This window comes from Phyllostomus discolor, chromosome 2 (assembly GCF_004126475.2).
Source record: "Phyllostomus discolor isolate MPI-MPIP mPhyDis1 chromosome 2, mPhyDis1.pri.v3, whole genome shotgun sequence".
In the NCBI taxonomy this organism is placed as follows: domain Eukaryota; kingdom Metazoa; phylum Chordata; class Mammalia; order Chiroptera; family Phyllostomidae; genus Phyllostomus; species Phyllostomus discolor.
The window spans coordinates 8,252,122-8,267,211 of record NC_040904.2 but is presented as its reverse complement, the minus strand read 5'-3'; the positions used below and the strand labels follow the sequence as shown (position 1 = coordinate 8,267,211).

Here is a 15,090-nt window from a genome sequence, read left to right as displayed (position 1 = left end):
CTCTGTCCCTGAGAGACTCGGCCCTCCTGTCTCGGGCTCCTGTCCGCCTCTGCTGGTCCCTGGGACGCTGCTGGGAACACGAGGTCTGCCCTCTGCTGACCTGCACCCCCCATGTCACCTGCCTGTGCCACGCAGCACAGCCTGCCTCTCAGGGGACAGCCAGAAGCTCAGGGCCCTCCTTGACCATCCCTCGTCCTTGACCATCCTGCCCCCCGCCCCATCCTGACCCCCCCATCCCCCTTCAGCAGAGGCTGCTGCCCCTGGACTCAAGGATCTCTTCTCTCGAGAACTTCTGGACCCTCTCCTGGTCTTTCCTGCTGCTGCGGAGCTGGCCCAGGTGGCCACAACCTATAGCTTCAGCCCCGCTGGGCTTTGGCAGTAAGACAAACTGTCATTCCCTCTTCCCTCAGATGAGAGCTCCTCCCTGGGAACCCACCTCCAGGTCAGGTCACAGAGCGTTTACTGGCTCAGCCCCCCAGGGCCTCTGTTCCCGCTCGCCTGCCGCTCTGACCTGAGGTCCAGCGGCGCCCACATTTAAGCGCAGGCTGCCCCAGAGCAGGAGGGGCCGCCTGGAGCTGGCAGCCACGGCTGGGGTGGAACATGTCATCCCTTCACCCCTGTCAAGGTTGTTAGCATGGCAACAAAACATGCCTGGCCCAATTCCCTCTTCGTCTGTACATTTCCACTAATCGTGGGGTTGGATGCACGTCATCATGCATCACGTGTGTCTCTTCTTCTTCCCAAGTCTGTGGAACCCGCAGGCCAAGGGAGCACCCATCACGGCCACCGCACAGAACCCAACACCGGTGCTTGCGGCGCCGGGGACTCACCGACGTTGGTGATGTAGAGAGGAAGCCAGAAGAGGAACGTGTAGCTGACCAGCTTCGCGAAGAGCAGACACAGGGAGAACTCGACCACACCCTGAAAGAGAGAGAGGCGCTTAGCTGGAAGGTGTAGTCACGGTTCGTTTCAGTGCACAGCAGAATCTCGGACTCCCTGACTCCCGTAAGGTACCCCCGGCTCTGGTCTGGCGTCAGCACCACCGGGTGGGCAGGGGGAGGGCACCTGGGGCTGCACAGAGCAACCTGGGGGCGGGATCGAGGGACAGGCTTGTACAGCACACGGCTCCCCTTTCCGATGGAAACCCACGTCTTCCCATCAGCTCGGTCGGGAAAAGTTCACACTGGTGTGACACTCGCCCCACGTCACTCTGAAACCTTGGCTGCTGAAGGAGTGCAGGGCGTAGGCGGGACCCACCTAGTTCCCACCCAGTCCCACGTCAGGTCCCTTTAGAAAGAGCCGGCACTTGCGAGACGACAACCCCAGACATGGCCTGGGGAGTCTGCGTGAGAAGCGGATCACTCGGGGTACCGAAGCGCTCCCGCTCCCCACGCTGTGTGTGCGTGGGACCCCCACCTAGGTGGGGGTGGCAGACACAACACCTGGCCTGTGTAAGTGATGCCGGAGTGGCAGGAGTGCGTGCCTGCACAGGCCCCCGCCGTGAGGACGTGCGTGTGACTCACGGCGTGTCACCACGCCAGCTCAGTCACCAACGGGCCAGTTTCTTTTCCTAGTGCGCGCCAATGCCCCTGTCGGGAGCCCTCCCCAGGCGCAAGTACTCACGGGGATTTTCAGGGCCCCCGTGAAGCTGATGGCGGCCATGCTGCTCCCGCTGTCGGCCGCCGGGAGGAGGACCACGTGGTTCTGGCGGATGGGGCGCTTCCCGTCCGACAGCAGCAGGCACTGCGTCTCCGGGTCCTAGAGCCGCGTCCCATGAAAAGACAAAGGAACAGGAGAGGTCACCAGCCCAGCTGGGGGAGCCCAGCCAGAACTCCTGATGCCCGGGTGCCCCCCGGGGAGTCGTGGGGACACCTGGGCGAACACCCTCACCAGGGTCGTCACTTTGTCATCGTGAGCTTCCCCACGTTTCAGGGAACGCTCACTGAACACGCAGAACCCTGGACCCAGCAAGTCTAGGGACCTGTCCATGAAAAATAATCTGAGCGACGAAAAACTACTTGAATGATGAAATGAATGTCACACAATTTTGTGGTCAAGTCCACCCTTATTAATAATATATCCTGCAGCTGTAAATAAAGTTGTAGATTCTAACGACATGGAAAAATGTTCATGATACATTAAATGATAAAATACCACTCAAGACTGCATTTTCACTATGATCTCAAGGAATATATTCATATATAACATATTCAATATAGTTTTATGGTTGACTATATACATATGTAACTAGGTAACTATAGAATGTATTTATAGAAAGAAACTAAATTCTAAAGTGGTAATGGTTATCAGCAAGTGATGAAATTACATGTGATTTTTATGAAAATGCCAGTAAGTTTTTCATGATCCTGTATTTTCCAAGGGGCTCACAATGGACACACATTAGCAGAAGCACGTTATTTTAATATTCATAAACCAATCCTGATGTTCTTAAAATCCTGGTTTTGGACACTCCTAGAGGACAGATTTGCATTATGGAAGCAAAAGCACAGCGGTTCACAACGCGGGGCGGGGCCCGAGGCCGCGCAAGACGGTCTGAATCCGCTCCTCGGGACGGGACTACCGAGCGCAGGACTTAAAGGTGTTTCTCTGCATCTCAGACTTTCCACGAGATCAAACGGCTTGCACTGCACTTATCTCAACGCCGCCCATGCCAGTGGGGTGCAAAATGCAGTTAATTTAACTGCATCCTCCCAGGACGGGACCCCATCCTGGGAAGCTGGAAGCCGGCTCTCTGCCAGGACGGGGTCTCGAGGGCTGGCCTTTGGGCAAACACGTTCGCATGTGCCGTGCGTTCCGAGGCCCCCGCGTGAAGGGCACGCAGTGCGCAGACCCCCAGTTCGGAAGCGCATGCTCTTCCTGACGCCAGCCCCACACAAGCACGTGGAGACGAGGAGCTGCGGCCTGAGCTGGGGGTGAGCCTTCCCCTCACGAGCGACACCGGCGGGCCAGTTTCGGAGACCACGTCTACAGGTCTCCACCCCGGCCAAGCCCAGGGACCTGCCGGGGCTCTGGGCAGCCCGGGTGTGCAGACCGCACCTGCTACCAGTGCCAGCGGCCCCCACCCTCTGAGAGGAAGCCGTCCACCCCCCAAGGGGAGTCGTGGGGCCCCGCTGCACCACAGGTGGAGTCACCCTTAGCAGTAAACACCCACATGGTGCTCATTCCGTGTTTGTTGAGTCAGCCAATCAGAAAGATCCTCCAAGAAGCCGGGGTGACCAGGTCACATGGCTATAAGGATGACAAATTTCTATCGCCCCCACGATAACCATTATACAACCCACGAGGACTGGAAGAGGGTCCGCCACGTGGCTGAGTGACGCCAGAGCCCCTTTCTCATCATCCGTATTTCCGCCTCGCCCCCCCCTTCTCTTCCCGCATGTCCGCGGCAGTCACTGGGAACCACGCCTGGCACACAGAGAAGGCAGCAGCGGCCTCGAAAGGCGGCCGTGGACCGGGGCTGAGGAGCACTCGCCTCGGACCCCGTGGGGCTGAGCTGGGCCTCTCGGGGAAAGGGGACACCAGGGCATCCTGCTGAGCTGGTGGGGCGCCCTGCCTGCCGGCCTGAGAGCCGCTGCAGCCTGTGAGCTCCCCGACCGCACAAGCACAAGGGCCGAGCCTGAGTGGTGCCCAGAGGCCCCCGCTGGAGGGACACCAACGAACCAGGGCCAACAGCTGCCCGGTAGTGTCCGCACTGAGGTGTGGCCGGGCCTGAGACCAGACCTGCCGGGGTCCCTAGCGGCGTCACTCCCCGGTGACAGACCAGTACACAGGCTCTCCCAGAACGAACAGAGAAGGAGAGAGTGATCCCACACTCCAAACATGTGGCCAGCCTCACTGGTCAGCAGCTGCACCAGAACGAGGGGCCCGAAACCTTGCATCGAAGGAAAGGGTAAACCTTTGATAACAGTTGGGAGGGCTAAGCCACCTGGACATGGATTAAGACCCGATGCTAAGGGTCAAATACTCGAGTTCCTCCCAGACCCCTCCTGCGAGGAGCCCCGTCTCCACCGCAGGGGTGCTGGAGGCGGGCCCTCTGGCTGGGACCCGCCCTTCCGAGGAGAGACACCGGAGCGGGCCCTCGCCGGGCACTGACTGTGCCGGCACCTCGACCTTAGACTTCCCCGACTCCAGAAATGACAAGAGGTTAGAAGCCTGTTGACTACATGTAGCCTTTACACGATTTGGTTTAAAAAGAAAACAGCTTAGAATTTCACCACTGAAAGCCAAATCTAAAATGCCCTGGGCCTCAGCGTGGTCGGTGGAGCAGAGGTGACGTGAGGCACTCCCTGGAAGCGCCCTGAGACGCCAGGGGTGGAGGCCCAGGCAGAGGTGGGAGACCACTGGGCTGCAGTGTGGTCCCGGCATCTCTGCGCCTCAGTTTCCTCTTCTGTAAAACGGGGAGTGGAGGGCGGAGGGCCAGAAGACGACATTTTGTGTTATCTCTGGGGCCACCCACCTCGCATTCCCAGCCTCCTGAGCTCCCTCCTCTCGAGCCCCCCTGGCCCCAGGTGTGTGCAGACTCGCCCCTTGTTGCCTTCACAGCTCTATCCGGGGCCACCTGCTTAGGGATGGCCCCTGCCACCAGGCCTGGACTAGGGCCCGCCCACTCCTCTCCCAGCGGGCTCTGTCTTCCCGGCACTGACTGCTGTAGAAAGCGTGTTTCCTGTCTGTACCCCACCCCAGCCCCCAGAACGGGAGCTCCACGGGAGCGAGAAGTGTCACTGATGCTCCCGGGGGGGTTGGGGGACTGCCCTGGCCAGCGCCTGCGGCATGCGACGCTGCACATACTTGCTGAACCAGTGAATGACTTTCAGATTTCGCTTCCACATTTAAAGTGAGCTCAGCCTGCTACCCAAAGAAACCTAACAAGGGCAAATTCAGGTTTCCCTGAAGAAACACGAGACCCCGGACGCCTGCGCGGAGGCCCCCCGAGGCGGCGACCCTGACTCCCTGCTCAGCAGCAGCGGCACGCACGACTCACCAGAAGCTTCTCGTCGGGCACGGCTGGCCTCTGCAGTCTAAATCTGTGCGTGCCATTCTCATAGCTCTTTGAGTGCTGGAAGAAAAAAAAATGTAATCAGAGCAATCACCGAGGCGACAGCCAGAAATTACACCTCGCTTCACTGCGGCGGGGTGCTTACTACCCGCACGGAAACGCTACCCAGGGAAGAAAGACAGGCGAGCGAAATAAAACAAAGGCGAACGTGTTTAATCTCGAGGTTCCAGACCCTCGGACGACAGAAGGTGAATTCTAGACCCTCAGATGATAGAAGGTGACAACGGACTTTTTCCTTGAGGAACAACCCAGGACCCAGGGGCACGATTCCGCGGTTCCCAGAGTTGTGTGACCACCACCACCACCGACTGGGGACCCTCTCGTCATCCTTCAGAAGGAAACCTGTCGCCATGAGCAGTCACCCCTCCTTCGGCCCATGCCTGCCCTCGACCCCGGCTCATGTTCTGACCCTACGGTTCTGCCACTCTGGACACTGCATTCACTGGGGTCCGGCAGCGCGTGGCCTTCGGGACTGGCTTCCTTCCCTCAGCACCGCGCTTTTGGGTCTCACTGCGCTGTGGCGCCTGCCCTTGGACTTCAGCCTGCTGACCGCTGGAAAACAGCCCGCTGCGTGGATGTGCAGCTCCGTCTACCCGTCACCTGGCAGGTACTGTTCCCACGTTTCGGCCGTCGGGATTCACGCTGTGATGAATACTCGAGTGTGAGTTTCTACGCGGGCACGTTTTCACTCCTCTCGAACGTGCACCCGGGAACGGAACTGGCGGGTCACGGGGCAGCACCCGAAGCTTGTGAGGAGCAGCGGGCTGGTTTCCGGAGCGGCCGCGGCATTTCACACCCTCACTAGCAGTGAACGGGGGTTTCGGGTCATTGTCTGTCTCTGATTCCAGCCATCCCAGCGGAGATGAAGTGGCACCTCACGATGGTTCTGATTATGGTCCTCTGACGGCTAATGACATTGAAGAGATTTTCATGTGTTCACTGGCCATTTGTGTAACTTTTTTGGAGAAATATCCATTCAAGTCTGTTGCCCATCTTTAAACCGGACTGTCTTCTTATTCCTGGGTTGTATGAGCCTCTATACAGTCTAGATACAAGTCCCTTACCAGGTACAAGATTTAGAAATATTGCCCTGGCTGGCGTAGCTCAGTGGATTGAGCACGGGCTGCTAACCAAAGCATCATAGGTTCGATTCCCAGTTAGGGCACATGCCTGGGTTGCAGGCCACAGCCCCCAACAACCACACATTAATGCTTCTCTCTCTCTTTCTCCCTCCCTTCCCTCTCTAAAAATAAATAAATAAAATCTTTAAAAAATTTAGAAATATTTTCTCCCATCTGGGGGTTGTTGCTGTACTTTCTAGCCATGCTTCGAAGCACAAGTTTTATGTTCAGATTAAGTTCAATTTATTTTTTCTTCCACCCCTTGTCCTTTTTTGGTAACATATCTAAGAAGGCTTTGTCTCATCCAAGGTCATTAAAATATACTCCAGTATTTTCTTCTATGAGTTTTATGGTTTCAGCTTTCTTGGTTAGGTCTGCCGCCACTTGAATTTTGGGGCCCGGCATGAAGAGGGGTTAGCAGTCCTGCCCTCCGACCCCAGCTGTCCCGGCACCAGGTCCAGAGGTGGCCGCGCCTCTGGGCTGCCCCACAGCACGACCAGAAGTGGATCGACAGAAGCTTGGATGTTGAAATTCAAGATCGTGGCAGAAACATGGCTTTCAAAACATTTTAAAATGTCAACTGTAGTTAAGGATCATATGGCAATAATTTTCTTGGAGGCAGTGATTTGCAAAATGGATTTTGTTTTCTTATTTTTGCAAGGTACCAGAATCCTTCTCTGCAAGGTGACTGCACTCAGAGGCCTGCAGCGGTAGCCGACGGCCTGAGCAGGCCCCGGGCCCCTCCCCTGCAGCCGGGCATCTCAGGGAGCAAGGTGGGGCCCCACCTGCAGGACTCTCACTCATAGTGGGGAGACCGGTGGCAGGGGAACTGGGTTTGCGCCGAGTGGACTGGGGAGGGGGGTCCGCCATAGGCTGTGAGCAGGGCAGCGGCATGCTCTGACGCCCGTTTCGGGGAAGGCTTCCCAGGCGCAGTGGGAAGAGCTGGTTTGGTCGAGCAGAAGGGCACTGTTTTAGGGGCTGACGAGTGGCCCAGAGGAGGTGCTGGCAACCTGGACCAGGGCCGTGGAGGTGACGAGAGGGTGTGCATCCCACATATACACACAGACCTGGTGGTGGACAGGCTGAGGGGCAGAGGGAAGGCAGAGCTGGGATGACTCCTCCAGGTTCGGGGTGCCCATGGGGTGGGTGGGGCTCCCTGAGACCTCGGATGCCACGGGCCTAGCAAGTTGATGGGGGGAAGTAAAGGATCTACTCTGGTCACGTTCACTCTGAGAAGACAGCCAGACATCTCCGGGGACATGAGGTAGGCAGTAGAATCCATGACCAGAAGGCTCGGGGGAGGGGGCGGTGCTGGGGGTATCAGCAGGGACTCAAGGTCGACCCACATGGGCGTGCTCGGAATGTCTTGCAGTGAAAGAATGAATGAGGAAAGAGGAGGCCAAGCACCAGGCCGGGGATGCCCCACATTGGGGGGCTGGCACAGGAGGGAGGCCAGCCAGCCAAGCGCTCTGTGTAGAGCTGGCCAGCGTGGTGTCTGGGAGCCCAGGGAAGACAGCGGTCAGGGAGGGCGGGAGGAACCGTGTCAAATGCCAGTGACAGGCTGAGTGGGTCAGCCAGAGCCCTGACCACGTGTGATCAGTTGCTGCTCCTGAGGCCCTTGGCACGAGGTTCCCATGGGGTGGCCTGGGGAAGGGAGGGGAGGTGAGTGGTCCTAGGGGAGTCAGGGAGGGGCACTCTAAGGTAAGCAGGGGGCCTGGTGTGAGGGCGACAGAGGCTACGTCCAAGGTGGGTGGTGACACCCGTGCTGGGAGTGACACGGGGGAGCAGGAAGCTGACAGCACAGGGCAGGTGGACTGTGGGGGTGAGGTTCCTTGTTGGGAGGGAGGGCTGGCCCGGGCAGGCGGGAAGTGTACCGAGTGGCTCCGGAAGGCAGAGACCTGCTGTGTGAGCGGGCAGGGCGCATGCCCTCCGTGGCCGGGGATCTGCTCGGTAACCCGGAGCACGGGCCAGTCGTCCCCAGCCGGGCACGGGCAGAGGTCAGAGGGGACAGGTGGCGGCAGGCGCTGCAGACGAGGGAGAGGTGGATGATGTGCTGGGTGGTCCTGACGACCCACGAGACGTGCGTGGGCAGCAGTCTGAAGTGGCATCAGCCAGCTCACTCCTCGCGTCCCTCTGCAGTCACATGGCGACGTCCGTCCAGGGGAAAGCCAGGGTGTCCCCACTGCTCTTGAGGCACGGCCTCTGGTCGCCCTCCACGAGGTCTCTAACCCAGCCTGACACTGCCAGTATTTGGAGGGCGGGACCCTCATCCACTCTTTGTTACCCACTGACACTGCGCAGACAGGACCAGACTGTGACAGTCATCAGACACCCGGCAGACGACACACCATCCAAGAAGACCCATGAGGCAGAGAGCGAGTCCTTACCGCCACCAGGGTGGGAGAGCAGGCTATGTCCTTCGGATCTGAAATACCAAACATGCGACCACGTGTGAACCCAGGGCTGGGTGTTCCCCCCAACACGAACATTGAACCAAAACAAGGCCCACCTGATACGTGTACTCAGTACCAAAAAACAAAACCAAAAAACCCCCCACCAAGCAACCCAGTTAAAAAACGGGCCAGGGGCCTGAACAGCCACTTCCCCAAAGGACATGCAGATGGCCGACACGGGAAGAGACGCTCCAGTCACTACCCCCCAGAGACGTCACCTCGCACCTGTCGGAGTGGCCGTCGCCAACAAACCGACAACGACCAGTGCCGGCGAGGACGCGGAGAGGGCGCCCTCGCGCACGGCCGGAGGGAGAGCAGGCTGGCGCGGCCGCTGTGGGAAGTGGTACGGGGTTACCTCAAAAAACTGAAAATGGAGCTGCCTCGTGACCCAGCGACTCCACTCCTGGGAATCCACCTGAAGGAGCCCAGAGCGCTAATTTGAAAAGAAGCGTGCACCCCCGAGTTCACAGCGGCGTTGTTTACGTCACCAAGGTCTGGGAGCAGCCGGAGCACCCACCAGCAGAGGAACGGGTAAAAAACTTGTGGTACATTCAAGCAATGGGATACTCCTCGGTTGTGAAAAAGGAGAAAATCTTATTTTGCAACAGTCAGCGAAAGACCAGTACCAGAGCTCAGCAAGCACCCTGCTCCCCAAAGCATGCATGATGCAAGGAATCTAGTGAACAAGATAAACTAAAAAACAAAACAGAAACAGACTCATATTTACAGAGAACAGACTGACAGCTGTCAGAAGGGTGGGGGGTTGGGGAGCTGGGTGAAAAGGTGAAGGGATCGAGGAAAAACAAAAAACCCAACTCACAGACACAGACAAGTACGGTGATCACCAGAGGGAGGGGCGGGGGCGGAGAGAAGACAGCAGGCAGGGAGTGGGGGGTAGGGGGTGGGGGTAGGAAATGCCGACAGGAGGCCTGATCGGGGTGCGGGACACCCAACACCATACACAGGTGCTGTGTTCTAGAACTGTATACCTGAAACCCACGAGACTATTAACCAATGCCACTCCAATATAATCAATAAAAAAACAAAATTAAAAAAGATCACTATCTAAATGAAAAAAAAAAATAGTTTTAATCGAACCCACCAGAACCCGTCCCAAGGACCCAAGCTGTCCAGAGCCAAGTGTAAGACCGTCTGAGCGGGTGAGCCGGCACGTGGTCACACTTCCCCACGTACTGTGTGACCTTGGTGGGTCAGCCCGCACCCTGAGCCCCACGCTCTTTCCCCAGAGCTCCAGGAGTCAGGAACCCTGCCTGGGACAGGGAAGCCACTCCCTACCTGCCCCTCCCAAGTATCTCCTTTGTGACCCGGAAGAAGAACAGCCTCAGGCAGTGTGTTTATTAACTATTAGGAAGAGTCTGAGAGATGTCTTCCTTCCAGTGCAAACAAGAGTCGACCTCAGACTTGAATGCAGGGTGCAGACGCGCCTTCAGAGGCAGAGCCGCACCCGGGGAGACACAGAGAGGGGGGCTGGAGATGGGGAGCCTTGGGGGGCAGGCTGAGAAAGGCCAAGTCCTGCGGGTGTCCATGGGCCAAGACCCAGGCACTGGGGACGGCCTTGGCGGGGCGCTGTGACAAGGACAGCCGGCCTCCAGGAGCAGTGAGCCATCCAAGGAAGAGCCCAGCGATGCAGGTGACTGCCAGGACCAGGCACCGGGTGAGATAAGCTGGGAGGACCAGGGCTGTGGTGGGAGACCGGAGCTCAGCAAGCACCCTGCTCCCCAAAACATGCACGATGCGAGGCCGGGCAGCCAAGAGAGGGGTGCGCGGGGAAGGAGGGGCGGTGGGAAGGAATTTTGGGAGGCACCATGAGGAACAGGAACGGGGGTCTCATTAGGGATCCTGCAGAGCTCTGAGTACACTACTGATGAGGCAGGAGGCTGTGACTGTAGGTGGGAAACCTCACCCGGCAGAGGGGCGAGAGCACAGAGACAGGAGGACAGGACGTGCTCTGTGGCCAGGCCTCTGGCCCCACGGCACCGCCCAGCCCCGCCCAGCCCCAGCCCCAGCCGTGGGGCCTCGGGACTCCCCGTCAGGGCTGGCCTGCCGCCGAGGAGAACCCCAGAAACAGGAGGCACAAGCCCAGGCCCAGATGTGCCCCCTCGGCCCTCCATGTAGGTAAGATTTCCTAGGGCAACCGTCCAGGCACGGTCTACTGCTTAGGGCCTGGTGGGCCCGGGGAAGCTGAGAGATGGCGTTCCTGTCCCCAGAGGGGACCAGGCGGGAGAAAGACAGAGCTCCGAGGTCCCCACGGTGCATGGAGAGGGGGACCCCTGGGACAGGAGGAAGGCACGACGACGACGAGAGGTGACCGGAAGTGGAGCGACGGGAGGTGGCTCCAGGGGGGCCCTCCGTTCAGACTCGGGGCAGCCTCGCCCCCCACCGCTCTACCCCGCAGGAGCCACGGCAGCAGGGCGGCTCGGCGGGAAAGAGGCTCTCGTTTTATCACCAAAGACCAAACCAAAACTTCCTAATTCTTGGAAATCCCGCCCTGAGCGGGGGCAAGGTCCGGCCAGGGTGACCAGGCCGAGTGGAGATCGGCACTGAGCCGCCAGGCCAGGCGAGCGAGCAAGCTCACGTCCCCTGCCACACACTCCAATTTCCCGGGTCGTTCCCCCTCCCCCAGGACCAGCCTCTCAGAGTTGAGAAGAGAACAAAAGCCCCCTCGGACTCCAGACTTCGGTCAGAGCACACACGTGGCACCCAGGGGCCTGCGCTAGTGAGGAGGAAGTGTGGCTCCAGGTGACTAATGTGTAAGGAACACTCTGGTGAGCCCAGGCAACAAGAGCGCCAGGTGCTGCAGAGGCAGCCTGCAGGAAAACAGGTGACACAGACGACCTTTCCCAGAACTCTGGTGACAAGGTAGGGCTGAAAGCTGGTGGGACAGGAACGCCCTGACAGGCAGCAGCTGCGGCAGCGCCAGCCTGCCTGGCCTTAGCGTGACTAAGAATTCTCGGCCTGCTGGAGCTCTGTTTTACAGATTAACTTCGAGTTCAACTGAAACAAGTTTCGTACTGAGTCTGGAATGGATACTCCCCCCTAATTAAGATACGTGGTTATAAGTCGAGCCGTGTTCCACAACACTGTCCAGGACGTGTGTTATCAGAAAGTGAATGAGCTGGCAAGGTGCGTCTCAGCGGGTGGCAGCCGGGCTGCGGCGAGCAGCGGCAGCCACCTGGCCCGGGCGGGCCCGAGGGAGTCGTGAGACTCCCAGATGCAAGGAGAACCACGCACGCCCGATGCTGCGGCGGGGAGGCCAGGGTGGAAGGAATTCCAACATCGGTTCCTCCAGAAATCAGGAACCGGCAGAAAATACAGCTAATGGGGAAGTCTATACCTGAAGAAGGACGTCACCTGGTGAGGTGAGAGCCAGGAAAACCACGCACCCACACAGGCCTGAGCAACAGCCTGTTCTCCTAGCAACCTGCCCCCACAGCCCTGCTGGGGTGGGGGTCCCCTCCCAGGCTCCGGGTACTCACGTTCGATAAGAAAGAGAAAGCACACGACCCCCATGGCTGCCACGATGGCCCCGGGCACGATGAAGGACAGGCCCCAGCACGTGGACACCCAGTAGCCAGCAATCAAGGACCCCAGGATGTTGCCCACGGAGGTGTGGGAATTCCAGACCCCCATGATCAAACCTCGCCTGCAACACAACAAGAGACGGGCAGCAGATGACGTCAGGAAGCTTGCGTGGGTCCGTGGTGCAGGGCCCGGCAGGGCGTGCGCCATGTCAGAGCCAGCCCGGCCTGGGGACAGAGGGGCCACGCAGGCAGACGTGGGCCTGGAAACGCTGGCAGGAGAACGGGGCTTCCCTTTGCCTCAGAGACATGTGTGTGTCATTACACGTCTCTCTCAGAGCTTCTCCGTCTATGACTACAAAGAGGAATGAGGCCGTTTCCTGAAATTCTTGGAAGGCCCCGAATTTGTGCTTCTGCAGACTCAATCCAATTACTGGCTGAAATATCCCATCAATACAAGTTTCTGCTGCGGACCCACCAGGTGGGTGGAGTATCTGAATGAGGCTCCGTGGGCTGGTTTCCTGCTTCCGTTTCCCCATCGTCAGTGTCTTCCAGCACTTCTTCGCCCTGGCCCTGGCCCTGACCTTGGCCCGAGGCCATGCATCACACAGACGTTACAGCGTTGCCTGGACGGAGCTCAGATCTCCAGAGGCTGGGCGCACCTCCACCGCCAGGGGCTGGGCGGCGCGTCAGGACTTGGCGCGTGTCCACCTGCCTTCGAGTCTCGATTCTGACGTGGCTTCTGTGTCCGAGGCCCGGGGCAGGGCCCTGCCCTCTGCGCTCTGCCCCAGTCCGCGGAGGCCAGGAAGGGCCGCGCCGCGGGTCAGCTGTGCAGAGCGACACAGGCTTGACCCCGCCCACGGCAGGGAGGGCATCTCCCGGGACAAAGGCCATCTGAATTTCAGAACCTCGAGTCCCAGAGGTTTTCATGATCTTAGTTCATAGAATAAAGGGTATTTTTATTCCTACAATAAATCTAAAGAAAAACTAAAACTGAAGTCTAAAAACATCTTTTAAAAAATAACGCTGCTGGAAGCAGGGTGGCCTTTTCTCACCTTCCTTTTAAAAGAAAATTGTGTTTTTCCACCATGGCTGACACTCAGTTATTCTGTTTTGGTCTCGGGTGGGCAGCTCAGTGGGCGGACAAGCACGGACTTTACACACAGACTCTCACCTTCCTTTCCCAAACCAGTTGCTGAGGCAGGTGACGACGCTGGGCCAGCCGGTGGTCTGCACCAGTCCGTTGATGATCTGCGACAGGGGACAAGGGGGAGGGCTCACCGAGGGGAAGGCACGTCCTGTCTTCCGGTGGGGACCACAGGAGCCTCCCCTTCTCTGTTCTTTGGAAGTTCGGGAGCACGGCTGGGACCCGCCCACAAAGGAAGAGGCCATGCCCTATCCGCTATGAGCCCCAAAGACCCAAGTTGTATTTTAAACCATACGTATAACTACAAATGTAAGCCATGCCCATCGTGAAAATTTTAGAATAAGGAAAGGGAAGAAAGAAGAGAAAATCTCTTGCCAGAAATGAACGGCTTGGGGCCAAAGTTCCCAATCTCTGTCTAATCTAAACTTCATAAAAAGAGAGAAAAATTGTCTTCTTTTTACAGAACTGTGATTGTACTATAAATTATAGCTTGTAAATTGCACACTTTCACGTCTCCTGTCGTGAAGAAGGTACTGTTGTTAATGACTCTCTGAGCTGAGCTTGACCTTGACCTAAAGCCTGCAGAAAGCACTTCCCCCTTTCCAAGAGGACCCTGAGCTCACATTTCGACAAGGGCTTTTGCAAGTGCACTGGCAAACGGGTTTGCTTTAGTCCCAGGAGCGTCAGAAGCAAATTTTCAAGACACCTAGGTCCTGCCTAGTGCCTCCTATAACCACGACTGGGGAGGACCAGCCTCAGGGCCAGCCAGGGCTGGCCTTCCATCCAGGAGTGTGCTGGAATTCTGGGAAATTGTTTTTTTTCTTCCTTCTAATTTTATACATTACTATAAAGTATAAATTACTTTCATAATGAAAACAGTCAAACTTTTTCAAGGCCCATGGCAAAATTTTTAAAAGAAAATTATGGCCCTGGCTGGGTGGTTCAGTGGGTGGGAGCGTTGTCCCATACACCAAAAGGCTGTGGGTTTGATCCCCAGTCAGGGCACACACCTAGGCTGCAGGTTCTATCCCCGGTTGGGGCGCATACATGTAGGAGACAACTGATTGATGCTTCTCTCACACACCAACGTTTCTCTCTCTCTCCCGCCCTCCCTCTCTGAGGTCAATAAACATATCCTTGGGTGAGGATTTTTTTAAAAAGCAAAGTATGTCCAATTTACTTTGATGATTTTATAACATCTCCCCCCAGGCTATTTGAAGAGCCTCAGAAGTTAAGCTCATCATTCTGTCATTTTCCATTTCTAGTAAATATCTGTCTGCAGGAATGTTGGGAGGGGCAGCAGCCAAGAGTTCCAGGAAGGGCTGGGCCCAGCCGGAAGGGCAAAGCCGCAAGGCCCGTCTCGGCCTTGGGGCCCGTAAGGCTCCCCCCGCCCACCGATCCCTCCAACCCTGTCCCCTGCCAGTGACGCCCCAGTCCTCCCTTCCTCCTGCCCTCGCTATGCCCCGCATCACTGGGACTCCTGACTGGTCCAAGCTGTCACCAGACGGGACACCTAGAGCTCCTCCAGGTGAAGGCAGAGGGGCTGGCGCTGCAGTCCCCGAGGGGTACGGACAAACTGATTCTTGACAAGGCAACTCCCGAAACTTCGGGGGAACTGCATGGCTGCCGGAACTTCAGAGAAGACGGGAGAGAGACTTCACACGTCAGCACTGACCCTGACATCAGACCGGACGCACGTCTGCTGTGTGTGCCCCCCACCCCGACTCCATCACCACCATCGTCTCTCCTGGCA

The 15,090-nt window shown here is 57.7% G+C and overlaps 1 protein-coding gene across 5 annotated transcripts in view; it reads right to left on the bottom strand.

Annotated features, from left to right (window-relative positions):
- Positions 1 to 15,090, bottom strand: part of SLC37A1 (solute carrier family 37 member 1) — a 45,101-nt gene that overhangs the window by 12,552 nt on the left and 17,459 nt on the right. For all 5 annotated transcript variants that reach the window (XM_028504570.2, XM_036017467.1, XM_036017468.1 and 2 more), the window contains 6 exons: positions 13,365 to 13,441; positions 12,149 to 12,315; positions 8,586 to 8,623; positions 5,003 to 5,077; positions 1,624 to 1,758; positions 831 to 921 (listed from right to left, as the gene is read on the bottom strand). In XM_028504570.2, the coding sequence (XP_028360371.1) occupies positions 831 to 921; positions 1,624 to 1,758; positions 5,003 to 5,077; positions 8,586 to 8,623; positions 12,149 to 12,315; positions 13,365 to 13,441 (583 nt within the window). The remainder of the gene's footprint in view (positions 1 to 830; positions 922 to 1,623; positions 1,759 to 5,002; positions 5,078 to 8,585; positions 8,624 to 12,148; positions 12,316 to 13,364; positions 13,442 to 15,090) is intronic.